The sequence below is a fragment of the Schistocerca nitens genome, chromosome 9 (genome assembly GCF_023898315.1).
Source record: "Schistocerca nitens isolate TAMUIC-IGC-003100 chromosome 9, iqSchNite1.1, whole genome shotgun sequence".
NCBI lineage: Eukaryota > Metazoa > Arthropoda > Insecta > Orthoptera > Acrididae > Schistocerca > Schistocerca nitens.
The window spans coordinates 232,682,226-232,696,742 of record NC_064622.1 but is presented as its reverse complement, the minus strand read 5'-3'; the positions used below and the strand labels follow the sequence as shown (position 1 = coordinate 232,696,742).

At 44.0% G+C, this 14,517-nt stretch overlaps 1 protein-coding gene and 1 long non-coding RNA gene across 2 annotated transcripts in view; one reads left to right on the top strand and one right to left on the bottom strand.

Annotated features, from left to right (window-relative positions):
- The window catches only part of LOC126203500 (uncharacterized), a 33,359-nt gene extending 32,608 nt beyond the window's left edge, over positions 1–751 (top strand). The window contains exon 4 of the mRNA XM_049937828.1: positions 452–751. Within this exon, the coding sequence (XP_049793785.1) occupies positions 452–562 (111 nt within the window). The 3' untranslated portion in view covers positions 563–751. The remainder of the gene's footprint in view (positions 1–451) is intronic.
- The window catches only part of LOC126203501 (uncharacterized), a 119,489-nt gene that overhangs the window by 65,858 nt on the left and 39,114 nt on the right, over positions 1–14,517 (bottom strand). The window lies entirely within an intron of this gene.

Below are 14,517 nucleotides of genomic sequence, written 5' to 3'. Positions count from 1 at the left end.
TTCCAATACACTTCAGCTTGTCACAAAATAACTTTTGTCATATGTACCAAAAAAGTAAATGAGTTCATGGAAAATGTCAGCCATTCGCTCTGTGCGATAGCAAAATTACGTGATTACTTAGTGGACCACGTCTGTAGGAGAATACAGCGAACCAATATTAACTGAAATTTTATTCTCCCTACACTACAAGAGGATAACATAACGTTATCGATTACGGCCATATAATGTTGTCTCGATGCAGATAGTTGTATTTCAGAAACCAAGCCTGTGTAACTTCCAGTATTTAACTACATTTTGCAGTGTAGAATGATTAGATGTTTTTACACATTTAAGTAAACTGCTGAAGCCGGGAAACTGAATCATTTTTATTGCAGGCAAAATACAAATCACTGTTTATGTGCGACGTAAATATTCGTTTCAGGAAGATTAAAATTATTCTTCTATATTCCAGACTACAACTACGACGACTAGAACAACTCCAAATACAGCGACACCATCGACAACAACATCAAGGATAATATCAACAACAACTGCGCAGGAACCGCATATCAAATCTGGTTAATATGCTAACGTTTTGCAGAACAACACTCTGCATGGCATAATGCACGTTACAAACAACGCCTGTGACAATATCACCCTGGTCAACGCAGATTTTGTGTGGTATTTACAATAAAGATGCACCAATTTAAACCACTGATTTCTGTGTAACAATATATAGCACCAGCATTAAATAAAATCAATCCAGCAGAAAGTGTGTAGACCTTTATTAATTTACTGGCATCTGCCAAAACGATAACTTTCAGCCCTTTTTAGAGGATGTAAGTGTTACATGCTTTACAAGCAGTTTCTCTCCTTGATTCTCACAAAAGAACTCTCTACTACATTGTGACAAATTCCATCAGAGACATCACTTCGTAAAAATTCACGGCACAGTAACATTTATGTGTATCTATTTGAGGAGAATCTATCAGTTGTATTATTAATGCGGTTTTTAGAAACCAACATAAAAATTATTGTACGTTTCGTAACAAATTAGATTGAATTTTTCGGTATCAGGCTAGGAAACCGATCGCAAATACAATTTGTTAACTCGTAATTTTTTATCATACGAATTTTGGAGGGCTGCAAATATAACATATGGTTCTGAATTGCAACAAATCTGTCGGTGTGTGTGTGTGTGTGTGTGTGTGTGTGTGTGAGAGAGAGAGAGAGAGAGAGAGAGAAAGAGAAAGAGAGAGAGAGAGAGAGAGAGTTGTTTTTTCAAATCGATGACTTTCCAAATTAATTTGGGCAAACTTATTTCTTGAAGTCAAAATTGTTGCTGTGGACGGAAATGGATTTATGTGTCTACCAAAAATGAACATAAGATTTGTAGAAATCACTGATTCCCCTTAGAGACAAGCGAGAGGTCTGGATAGGTATGACACCCAGCATTGTAGTTGCAAACACACAGCTTTCCTGGAATGCCGAAGGAGGAGCAAAATGGTCAGTTTATTGTGGAATTGTGGAAGACTGATTTAAATTTATGCGATTCAGAACTAAGGGCTTACAGAAAGGTCTGGAAGATAGTTTAGATAGAAAAGATTGGAAGATAATTTAAATTGGAGAACTGTTGATCCTATCAGTACGCCAGTGACGACGGACTTCGTTCTCTGATAAAGAACAGGAAATGTCCTGTGAGTCTCATATGGTACGAGCGACAGTACGCTTTATGAAGAGGATGCCGTTAGTGATGTTCACTTATTTTGGGCGATGTGAGTGGAACATTCATTTGATACCAGTATCTGTTGTATCTGTCATACTATGTGTTTGTTTGTGCGTATGTGTGTGTGTGTGTGTGTGTGTGAGAGAGAGAGAGAGAGAGAGAGAGAGAGAGAGAGAGAGAGAGAGAGAGAGAGAGAGAGGGAGACAGGGAGGGAGGGAGTGAGGGAGAGAGAGAGAGAGAGAGAGAAAGAGAGAGAGAGAGAGAAAGAGAGAGAGGTTAACTACCTGTAATGTACTGCTAGTTAAACTGTACAGAGTTAACTGCCTGTAATCTGACGTTACTTCAATTAAGGACGATGTGAAGCAATTGGAGGGACTAACAATAAATATCACGAAAGATGAAGGTACGAATGCAGAGTAATTGTAATTAACATTCCAGCTTCAAATCGCTGTAAAAAAACAACCACTGCTCCGTGTGACATAAAATTGGAACAAAAGTTTATCAAATAAGGGGTAAACTTTACCAAAAAAAAATTACCACAAGATGTTGTTGAAAACGTCATAATGTAAATAAGTTCGACTTGAATTGACAGACGACTCGCAGTAATACGACTGTGATGTGAAATGCTTACTCAAACGACCGTACCATGCAGTACGATGCACTTAAGTATGACTTTCAACAGTTGTGAAACTGTTAGTTAAGTAAGTTTAAGAAAGCCCATCAACCACGGCAGAGTCGTACCACATCGGATAAATTAGGTTTTTAATTCTCTTGATTAAAAAAATTCATAAAACATCAATTACATCAGTTTTTAATGGTCCTGAACCGAAAAACCGGAAAAAAGCAACAATGAAATCGGTTATTAACTGCCGAGAGACTAGCTCCAGCCATTCGTCCACCGTTATCTGCCAAAGGTTGAAATCGAGAAACAGCATCCTCCACAACAGACCGGAGTCTCAGAAGTCACACGGATTAAGATCAGGTGATGGGGACGGCTAGGCTGTGGTGAAATGATGGCTGATAATTGTAGCTCTTCGAAAAGGCCTCTGCGTCAGCTGCTTCACTGGCTTTTCAATGTGCGGTGGAGCGCCATTTTGCATAAAAATGATCGTACACACAAATCAACGCTATTGGTGGGCAAAAGACTCTCATCTACATGGACATTCTGCAAAATACACTTGTCTGGCAGAGGGTACATCGAACAACCTTCACAATAATTCTCTATTGTTCCAATCTCGAAAAGCGCGTGGAGAAAACGAACACAAATGTCTTTCCCAGCCCGCTTTGATTTCCCTGATTTTACTTTGATGGTCGTTTCTCCCTAAGTAGATCGGCGACGATTAAATACTTTCTTTTTCGGAGGAGAAAGTTGATGATTGAAATTTCGTGAGTAGGTACCACCGCAACGAAAAACGCATTTGTTTTAACGGTGTCCGATCCCAACCCCTGTATCATGTCAGTTACACTCTCTTTCCTATTGCTCGACAACACAAAACGTGCTGCTCGTTTCTGAACTTTCTCGATGTACTCCGTTGATCCAATCTGGTGAGGATCCCACACGGAGCAGCAGTGTCCGCCCCGATAGCTGAGTGGTGCAGTCTGCTTTCCGCAGCGCTGCGGCGAGGACGTCTTGTTTACGACCCGTCCGCTCGGTCGTGAGTGCCCGTAATTGTTTACTACATCGTTGTCGCTAGTTCAGAGTCCATCACTACCGACGCAACATGGCACAGTCATACAGACAAACCACCATCAAGATCAGTTTTCAACCCGATCACGCACGACCCCGAGGTTTTGAAGTGGAACTTTTTCTACGTGACGACGTTAAAATTGAACCGCGGGACATAATTGGTATCCATCTCTCCATCTCGAGCAGTGTTGTCTACGTCAAGTTAGTAAGTGACGAGGTGTACAACAGAATCGTGAGCGCACATGCGAACGATCTTAAATTCAAACACTCTGATGACTATATTGGGGCGGTCTCTATCGATCACGCGGGGCTTGGCCTCCGTATGATACGCGCCTTCGAACTCCCTTTCGAAGTACCACCGGACGTAGTCACCGCGGCTTTCCAGCCTTACGGCAGAGTAGTCAGCCATATGGCCGAAAAATGGACCACCTTTACCACGTACCCCGTTCTTAACGGGGTACGACAGATCAAAATAGAACTGGCCAAACATGTACCATCATATCTTGTCATCGGCGGATGTTGAGCGACCATTATGTATGACGGTCAGACGCACTTGCTCCGGTTGTGGCCAAGAAGGGCACGTCCGGTCGGATTGTCTCCGCCGACGGCTTACTCAAATCCCAACAGGTGAATCTATGACTCCTTCTACGGTGACGACCCTTCCTCTCAAATTATGCCGAGGTTGCAAGAGCAGCAACCCTTTCCGATGTTGACCACATCAGTCCGATAGCCGCCCCCGATGGCGAGACCATGATGGATTCTCCAGTACTGGATCCGGCCTCTACAACGGCGCCCCCACCTGAAGATAATCACCGGAAGGCATGGATGCCAGGATGGACATTGACCTATGGGTTGTGCCGTCAGCGGCTTTTCTTCCAGACACCGGAGCAGCAGACGAAATCCACCCACATTCGGATACTGAAACACACGTCCGTAAACAGCGTTCCCCGCGAAAACACAAGAGACGACGGCGTGCTCCATCGAACGACTGTTTGCAGCGATCGTCTGATATGGACTGTGGACACTCCGACGACGGTACCGGCGGTACAAAGGCCGCAGCAACATCCTACCAAACAGATCGCCATGGTGACGGCTTCAGTCCGTCCGACCTCACAGAACAGCAGGATTACAAGCAGACAGCCGCTGCCGATTCCCAATCAGTAGAGCCGATGGAGTCAGCGCCGAGTGCCGCAGCAGCCACAAACAGCCACCAACAGCCGATGGTATTTCATGGCGGCTGGGCGGAAGACGGTGAGGAAAACTCCTTGCCCACCGTGTCGGACGACAGGCGGGGGAGTTTACCCCACCATTGTTGATCCTTTCCTGCCATCAGATACAGTGACGAGACAGCCTTACAAGGGTATTGATGGCCAACACGGGTGCTATGGATAGATCTCAAACTTATCGCGTTGCGACTATAAACGTCAACACTATAAGGACTCCCGCTAAGTTATGCTTGCTTCGGAATATGTTGAATTCTGCTTCCATCGATATAGCCCTTCTCCAGGAAGTGTTCGTCGACGACCTCCCAGGCATGTACGGTTACGATGCTTGCGTCTCTCCAGCTTCCCCCGCAGTCAGCGGTGTCGCTGTACTTCGTCGGGAAGGGATAGTGGCGGACGATATCGTCTTTCTGCCTGGGGCAAGAGGAATGGCACTCACAGTATTAGGTGTCCGCCTTTTCAATATCTACGCACCTTCCGGGACGGACAAACGTTGTGAACGTTCACAATTCTTTGCGGAAGACGTCGCCCCGCTCTTCCAAGGCCTCCACGACCACCTGGTGTTTGGAGGTGACTACAATTGCGTACTGGCGCTCAGGGACCAACTCCCACGACATGATCCCTGCCCGGAACTCGAGACGCTAATTCGAGACGTGCAGATGGTTGACACTTGGGAACATCTTCACGGCCACCGACCGGGATTCATACACTTCACGAGTCACTCTTCCAGTCGCATCGACCTGATTTATGTCTCACGTTCACTCGCCGCTAAAACACAGGATGCGGAACTGTGGCCCACAGCTTTCTCGGACCACTCAGCTTACATTTGTGCCGTCACCCTGCGGCGGGAACAAGTGTGGAGAAGCCGCAGCCAGTGGAAATTAAAAATCGATCACCTGTCGTACCCGGATTACCGCCAAGCCGTTGAGGATACGTGGCATTCATATGAAACTCGCCTCCATGCATATCCCACGACGATCCGCTGGTGGTTGGACTGCGCCAAACCGGCACTGAGGCGAACGTTGATAACCTACGGTCGCGACCACGCTGCTTGGCGCAGACATACACTCGACTTTTACTTCAGGGTACTGCGCGAATGCGATGCTATGGCGCCATCTCTGGAACGACAAACGGCGGTCCACCATGCTAAGGCTCAGATCATCGCTAATATATGACGCCACCTGGAGGGGGCGGTAATCCGCTCGAGGACGCAGGATCGGACAACGAGCGAACGCCCGTCGATGTTCAACGTACTTCGTGAACGTAAACGACGCCTACGAGCGCTGATACGCTTCATCGACACGGAGGACGGTCGTCGCCTCACCACGCAACAAGACATAAACACAGCGTTCTACGATCATTATTACCAGCTCTATTCCGCTCAGACCCGACAGCACTGGAGGACGTCTCTCAGACAATTTACGACACCGTCACCCCGGCAATGGAAGCGGCCTTGATGGAAGAAATTACCGAAGAAGAAGTGATCGACGCCATTAAAAAAGGAGCTGTCAATAAGTCTCCGGATCCTGATAGCCTCCCCTTGCAATCTTACCGGAATTTTCAATATTTATTAGCCACCAGATGGACGGACATCTGTCGCGAACTACTATCCCCGGCAGTGCCACTCCTTGACGCCCTTGTGGAAGTGATGATTATTCCTATTCAAAAACCGTCCGGTGGCTCACGACTGCAGGACTACCGCCCGTTGACGCTATTGAACTGCGACTTTAAGATCTTTTCTCGCCTGTTGGCGGCGCGGATACACCACACTTTGCGAAACGTTGTCTCACCCGATCGAACGTCATTATGAGGCGACAATAATATTCAAACAGCACTCAGTGAACATTGTGACTTGGTCACACTGGCGAGAGCATGTCGTCTGAAGGGTGCACTGGCGGCAATCGATTTCAGCCAAGCTTCCGACCGAGTGGACCACGACTATTTGGAAGCGGTCCTCCAACGTATGCGGTACCCACAGCCATTCGCCACTGTCGTCATGCGACTACTCCGTGGCGCGACATCCAAGGTGATCGTCAACGGCCGACCTACGCAGCCCCTCACAATTTCTCGCCAAGTCTGCCCTCTGTCCACTTTACTTTACGCTGTGGCCATGGAACCACTCCTATGCGGCCTGCGCCAACGACTAACGGGTATGACGTTACGAGGCCACACTTTCCGATGTAAAGCGTACGCTGACGACCTGGTGATTGTCATCCGCAACGGCGACGACACCGCTAGCGCAGTGAATTGGATAGCGACATGTAGCATGGCCACTGGTAGTCGTATCAACGTCGCAAAATCGGTAGTGATGAACATCGGGGTCGGATTGTCTGAGGACAGTGTCACCCCCTTACAGCCCAGAGATACTTTGAAATGTCTCAGCATTGATTTTACAGACGATATACGACGAACTGCTGCTCACAGCTTTCGACGGCTTTTACGAAATGCCGCCTACGAGCCCTGGACGTCGTACAACGGACCCAGTATGTTAACACACATTTAGTGTTCGCACATCGCCCAGATATTACATACACCGGTGGTGTTAGATCGCAGTATACTTGCGGCTTTTGGGTCCTTCGTGAGTTCAGAAATGCTTTTCAAGATAAAATATGAGACTCTCACCCTTCCCCCGAATCGGGGAGGGCTTGGCCTTTATCACGTTCATGACAGAGCGGTCGACCTATTTGTGAGCACATTAGTCAAGCTATGGCACCGCCGTCCGGACAGTCTGACGGGTTTGTTAATAGAAGAACTAGCACCGCCCTCCCTGTTGCCACCTGTGCCGATACACCACGTCCCCTCCTCGCTTTTCTACATCGGTGTCTTTTACCTCGAATTCAGTTACGTTCGACTTGCATTACCAGCGACTCAACCAGCGACGGCAAAGATGGCTTATCGGGTCCTGCAACGTGGACGACCCGATAACGTCGTGGAGAGGAAGCACCCGAACGTCAACTGGCGAGTAGTATGGAGGACAATTCACCACGTAACTCTGGACACTGACGTCACAGCGATGTGGTATATCACTGTCAACGGTAAGCAGGTGACCGGATCAAGGCTACATGCGATCCATATGGTAGACTCACCCACGTGCACGAACTGTGGCGTTCAAGACAACGATGAACACCGTCTTAGCTGTGGCGAGTCTACGGCAATGTGGCACTTAGTGAGGCAAATGTCAGCATACTTCCTTCGAGTAACGCCGAATCATATCGACCCCAAGACTATCTTATTCCCGGATGAGACGTATTACCCATACACGAAAACTAATGCCATGACGTGGCTTCGTGGACATGTGGTGCATTATTTGTTTCAAGACGGCACTAAGGACACTTTAGACTTTTGGAACTATTTGCAGGAACGACATTACAAGATCCTCCGTAACCCAAAGTATCGACAATATTTTTCCAATTATTTGTGTAGTGCGTTCCACGACCCTCCACGTAGCTGGAACATCACGTGTAAGAGAAGCTAAAATTACAATACGGTACAACGTACTCTATAGTAGTATGTGCCCCATTTCCTCTTTTTGTCCCCGGTGCGAAAAGGTCTTCGCAGTTTTTGTTTCCTGTCCGGTGCAAAATGTAGCACCTGTTAATGGTGGTATGGATTCGACCATTAGGGTTTGTTCCATGGCTTCCTTAGCCACACACTTTGCTCTCTTTCTTTATGACTTTTGCTACAACCATAAGCATGTTTTTAGTTATGTGCGTCCCAACATGACAAATAAAAAAATGTGGTCAGCGTGCCGGATTACCGTCCTACGGGCCCGGGTTCGATTCTCGGCTGGGCCGGGGATTTTCTCCTCTCAAGGACCGGGTGTTGTGCTGTCTTGATCATCGTTTCATCCCTATCCGGCACGCAGATCACCCAGTGTGACGTCGAATGTAACAAGACCGGCACAAAGGCGGCCGGACCTGCCCCGCAAGGGGCCTCCCGGCCAATGACGCCAAATGCACATTTCCATTTTTTACCGAACAGCAGTACTCCAAAAGAGGACGGACAAGCGTAATGTAGGCAGTCTCTTTAATAGCTCTGTTGCATGTTCCAATGGTTCTGCCAATAAAACGCCTTCCTCACACCACTTTTAACGTGTTCTTTCCAATTTAACTTGTCCGTAATTATAATCCCTAGGAATTTATGGCCTTTAGGTTTCACTGATTTATCGACTAACCGAAGTTTAACGGATTCCTCATAGCAATTGTGTGGGTTACCTCACACTTTTCATTATTTGGAGTCAATCACCAATTTTCGCACCGTACAAATACCTTTTGTAAATCGTTTTACAATTAGTTTTTATCTTCTGATGACTTTACTAGACGAAAAAGGACAAAGTCATCTGCAAAAGACCTAAGACAGGTGCTCAGATTGTTTCCTAAACCGTTTACATAGATAACTAACACTGTAGGAGCTATAGCACTACCTTTGAAACGCCAGAAATCACTTCTGTTTTACTTGATGACTTTCCGTCAATTACTACGAACTGTGATCTCTCTGAGAGGAAATGACGAATCCAGGCACATAAGTGAGACGATATTCCACAACACGCTGTTTCGCTACAAGACGCTTGTGAGGTACAGTGTGAAAATACTTCTGAAAATCCAGAAATACGGAATCAATTTGAAATACGTTGCCAGTAGCACTCAACACTTCGTGAGAGTAGAGGGCTGTTTGAGTTTCATAGATTGATGTTTTCTAATTTCATGTTGACTGTGTGTCAATAACCCGTTCATGATGTTGGAACACAATATATGTTCCAAAATCCTGCTGCATATCGACGTTAACAATATGTATTTTAGTGGGTTGCTTCTACCGCCGTTCTTGAATATTAGTGTGACCTGTGCAACTTTTCAGTCTTTGGGTAGGGATCTTCGTCGAGCGAGCTGTTATATGTGATCGTTAGGAATGGAGCTATTTCATCAGCATATTATGAAAGGAATCTAATTGGTATATAGTCTTCACAGAAAGACTTGTTTTTCCTAAATGATTAAGTTGCTTCACTACTGTGAGGATATCTACTACTAAGTTACACATGTTGGCAGCTGTTCTTGATTATAACATTTACAGAATGTCTCTCAGCGTTTATTAATGACGGTACACGTAGTAATACCCATCTCCTCCACAATAAACGATGCCGTCAAGCCGCTCCACACAGCTACCTCAGTAGAATGAAAGGGTACCGGTTTAAGGTGTTACCATAATGTTTTAATGTTTGCTTCAAGGCGCAATGCTGAGCTCTACTAAGGCAACACAAAGTATTTACATCTCCTTGGAGATGGAAATGAGCTTGGTCTTTCCGCAGAATGTTCCATGACCATTCATTGTCCACCTCCATGCGAGCAAGAAATTCTAGAGCGAATGTTGGTGTTACTGATAGGACAGCATGAGGCAACTCATGAACAGGGGTAATTTTATATGGATAGTAATAAGGATGCTTTCGCGTAACGTACTGACACGCGTGTCGTCAGTTCCGGCAGATAACCGTGTATAACACTAACGTATATCACTTTAACGTGAAACATGCTAATGTTACCCTCTGAGAGGATTTAGAAGATTGACCTCGCTGGTGTCTAATGGACAAAGGCATCGGACTATAATTTTGAATTTGGTCAAGTTAACAGGAAAAACAGACGGACTTTAATCTTGGGAGTTAATGAAAGTGGTAAAATCATAAATGAATGAAAAAAATGAACGGTCGCCAGCCCAATTAGGCGCATTAATTTGGAAATATATGTATAAGAAAATTGAATATTGGTTATTGAAGTTACTTTTGTTGAGATTTCCCTTTGAATAGCGAACAGGATACATACTTACACAGTGCACTCTGAACTACGTTTAGCAGTAGTTACCAATAACGCACATACCAGTAATTTATAGGATGTAATTTGGCACCAAGCTCATACTAATGACAGCTACACTTAAGAGCATTACTTAATCAAATACTCAAATGTTACTGCATGAAGTGCAGAACTATCTTGACCGACATGAAAAAAAAACACAAATTAACATGAATAATATCATAAATACATTGTTTCAACTCTTCTACATATTTCAGTTTTCCTTAGCAACAGTAATAGTTCAATTTTTTCCTAATAGGTGGAGAATATGAAGGAGACCCATAAACTAGTTTAGTTTCACTAGTCAATGCTATTTGATTATTAGAATAGGAAAGACTGATTGAAAAAGCTAATCATTCACTTCACTTGGAGTAGTTCATAATTTACTCTGCAAGACATGAAATACAACATTTGGCTTAATTAACTTCAAAAAAGGAACCATTCATGACAGAAATCAAAACCACACTATTTTTGAAAATGAGCATAAATTAGTTGCCTTTTTATCACCTGATAAACAGGTATTTTAGACAACAATATTTACACAATCTTGCACTGTAATCCCACAAAACTATATGTTGTAATAAACTAAGGATACTTTAGCAATAACCTATCCAACTTCACTTTTGTGGTCCTAGCTTTAACTTCTACTATTTCTTTCACATTAGACAAAAATTACTTTTAATCACTTCAATGCAAGAATTGATCGTTTAAATCAGGATACTCGGTTTTAGTAGCACTTAGGTGAGGACCCTGCATCGGTTCGTAATCAGGATAGAAACTATAGTTCTGGACACGAATTTATGTTTTTCTGATTATTATTAAAACAACACACAAGTTAACTGGTACATGCCCATAAATGTTACTGAATGTATCGAGTTAGTGAAGCACTGACGCAGATTGGTGGCAAGCGACAAGGCGGCTAATTGTACTCACGGCTCTTGATATTCGAATGCTCGATAAAATCTCTTCGTAGCGTCGGATTTTCAACATATTGGAGCTATTCCTTTATGCCGAGAATACCAAATAATAGCCAGATCCACATCCGAGGCAAATCCTTTGTAAAACAGCTTCCAATTGCCTCTCTTAGCACCGTCGAAGTGTTCCGTGTTACGGCTAAACACATACTTCGTGCTGTTCACACAAAGGGGCAGCTCAGTTCGTCCGCCAGAATCACCTTTTACATCGCGCCATTCCACTTGCGTTGCGGGGGGACTTCCCCACAGTTTTTACATGTTACAAATACGAGAGCCCTAGGCATTAACCAGCTTTCAATAAACATTTTCTTTTTTTGAACATACACATACTGTAATAATTTATAATTTTAACATATTCTTTTTTTTTCATTTATACATTACAAAACTCTAATTTTCTTGCAACAGATCAAGGAGTTTAAATAACACAGAATACACACTTCATAATTGCAGATACACAGTTACATAATCTAAGTCTACTTCTAATCGATATAAGTGTTACACGTACACTGCATGTTTGCACGTCACCACTCGATCCCCCCTACAGTGCTGTGGCCATTTCTTCTACTGACTTCAGATCAATTGATTTCCTCCCAATGACATACTGAACTTTAAAAGAACCTTTCTTTCTGAATTTCGTAATAATTTCCTCCAGACCCTTGGCAGACATCAGATCAACGCTTTTTCTCATACCCTCGAGGGCCCAGATCTTCTGCAGGGCTACTGGTGCTCTGTCACAGTTCTTGCGCGCGAACCTGCCTTGAGATAAGCACGCCGAGTGTCTCAGTCGCAAACTGACAAACAGCCTTGTATTCCGCTACTTTTATTTTTCATAGTGTTCCGCTTGCAGCAGCATCTAATAGTGAAATTTTTGTTAGTTTATTTTCGTTCTTTTCTTGATTGCATAACGTTTTCCCGTTCTTTGATATTATTTAGCACAAATTTTACGTAACTCTGAGCAGTGGATCGTCTTTCATAGCGTTTTGAAACTGTAGCATTAATTATAATCGCATTGTATACATCACGATAGTCTAAACCGTACACTGGCATAGGCTGTGAAATTTACATATTACAGTTTATGTATTATAATCATTTTGACCAAGAAATAGAATGAAATGAGGTCCAATTTTAGGTGTTAACATTTATTCACTTCAGCAAAAGAGATTGATCTGTGGCTGGCTCGTGTCATGCTTGTTTTGCGTTAAACCTTGGTTGCAGTTCTGTGGTTTTATTTCTCCTGCAGTTATTGCGATAATGTTGCTGACCTCTGTATGAGTGGCATCAGCAGCGTGTATCGATACTAATACTGCTGTACTGTCTTTGGTGTGGCGGATATCGTTTCTGGCTGGGCGGTGTGTGACCAGTAGGTCGGTTGGCGTGGAGTAGCAACGAAGTCTCCGTCGCGCGTGCTTTGGCCGGGGCCGCTGGCGGTGTGCATTCGCGGTTGGAGTGTGAGGTGTTGCTTGCGAGTGCTACGAAGTTCGTCGCCCACCGATCTTGGACATGAAAGTTGAATCCTCACTTAACCTACTATAGAGCCTCAACTGTTTCCTTTCCTTCGTTTGATCCTGGTTGTCGCTTTTGGGACATTCCCGTGAACAACAAGGTGTGTGTATTCGAGTCGGCCAAGATTCCAGCCGTCTTCCAGTGGGGTTTAACTTAACGTAATTTATTCCCTGTTATTGAAGTTGACCAGTGGTATTTTCAGCCTTGTGGCCGTTGACGTTCCGGTTACCTGCCACGGTCATTGACGTAATTTTCGGCAGTGTATTTTCCTCGTTTTGTTGTTGCTGTCCAGCGCGGCGTGTAGTTCGACAGCTGAGGTGTTGCTGGTCGTTGTGGGCACATATATTCTGTGTTTCGTTGTATTGAAATCTTGTGGTCGTGTTGCTGCTTGCGTGGAGTGGAACTGATCTTGTTGATTGGTCGGTTGGCTGTCAGCCAGTTGGGTTGCCTTCAGATTAAGAAGTCGTTGGACAGGCTGCCTGTCTCACCTAAACGGGCGTAAGTGTTACAGTCTCAGGCCAACCCCTGGAAACTTCTGAGCGCCGTTCCTTGTGTGTTACATAGTAATTTCACTGCTTGGGTTTTAGTTATTTGACTGAAGTGTGGGCTTTAGCCCAGTATCAATATCTCTTAAATTAATGTTCTTGTCTTTCCCTGAAGGTATGAGATTGTTATTCTTTATAGAAGCGTTCTGCCTTTTAAAATTGCGATTCTTCTTTCTGGGACTTAAGCTGGTAAATTATTTGCTAATATGCGGCCTTCAGCCGAGTTTCAATGTCTCTTACATTAATGTTCTTGTCCTGCCATTAAGACATCAGATTCTTATGCTTTTGTATGGCGCCTTCAGCCGAATTTTGCACGAAATGTTTCAAGGTAAGGCCTTCTGCCTTTTGATTGAAACTCTTCTTATTGCTTAATATGCAGCTTGAGGATTTAGAGGAAAAATTTGGGTGAAACCTCCAGAAGAACCTTGTATTTACATTTCTTGCTTAGGCCTTGCGTTTTGGATTTTGAGTGTGGCCTTCCGTCGATCTAAAGTTTTGAGTGTTTCGCATCCTTGTAATATTGTGTGTTGAAAAATAAAGTTTGTATGTTGAGTACCACTGACAGCATCTTATTTTGGGCCCTTTACACAACCTAATCCGCTCTGTCCTGCTAGTCCAGACATTTCAGAGATCTTCGTTTCCTTAACAATGTTGCAACTTGTCAAAAAAATACTTTGTACTTAAACTGTAACTTTTACCTTTATTTAATCATTTCATGTTATTACTTTCTCGAATACTGCAGTTCTACCAATGACCTAGACCATCAGTATTTAAAACAAGAGATTAACGTGGTACATGCAGTCCAGTAATGATCGGTACACGTGCTAGTTTAGCGTGTGGTTAGTTTTACTACTTACCGAGCGAAAATTATTTATAATAAGACAATGCATTTAACGTATTTTACGGATCAATAGTAGTATTTCATGTAATATTATATGTAGCACTTGCGCTCCCTAGCACCCAATTGTAAATAACACAAAACTTGCCTTAAATTTAAATTCGCTATCTGACGACACACCTATTTATATCACCCACAACTCTTA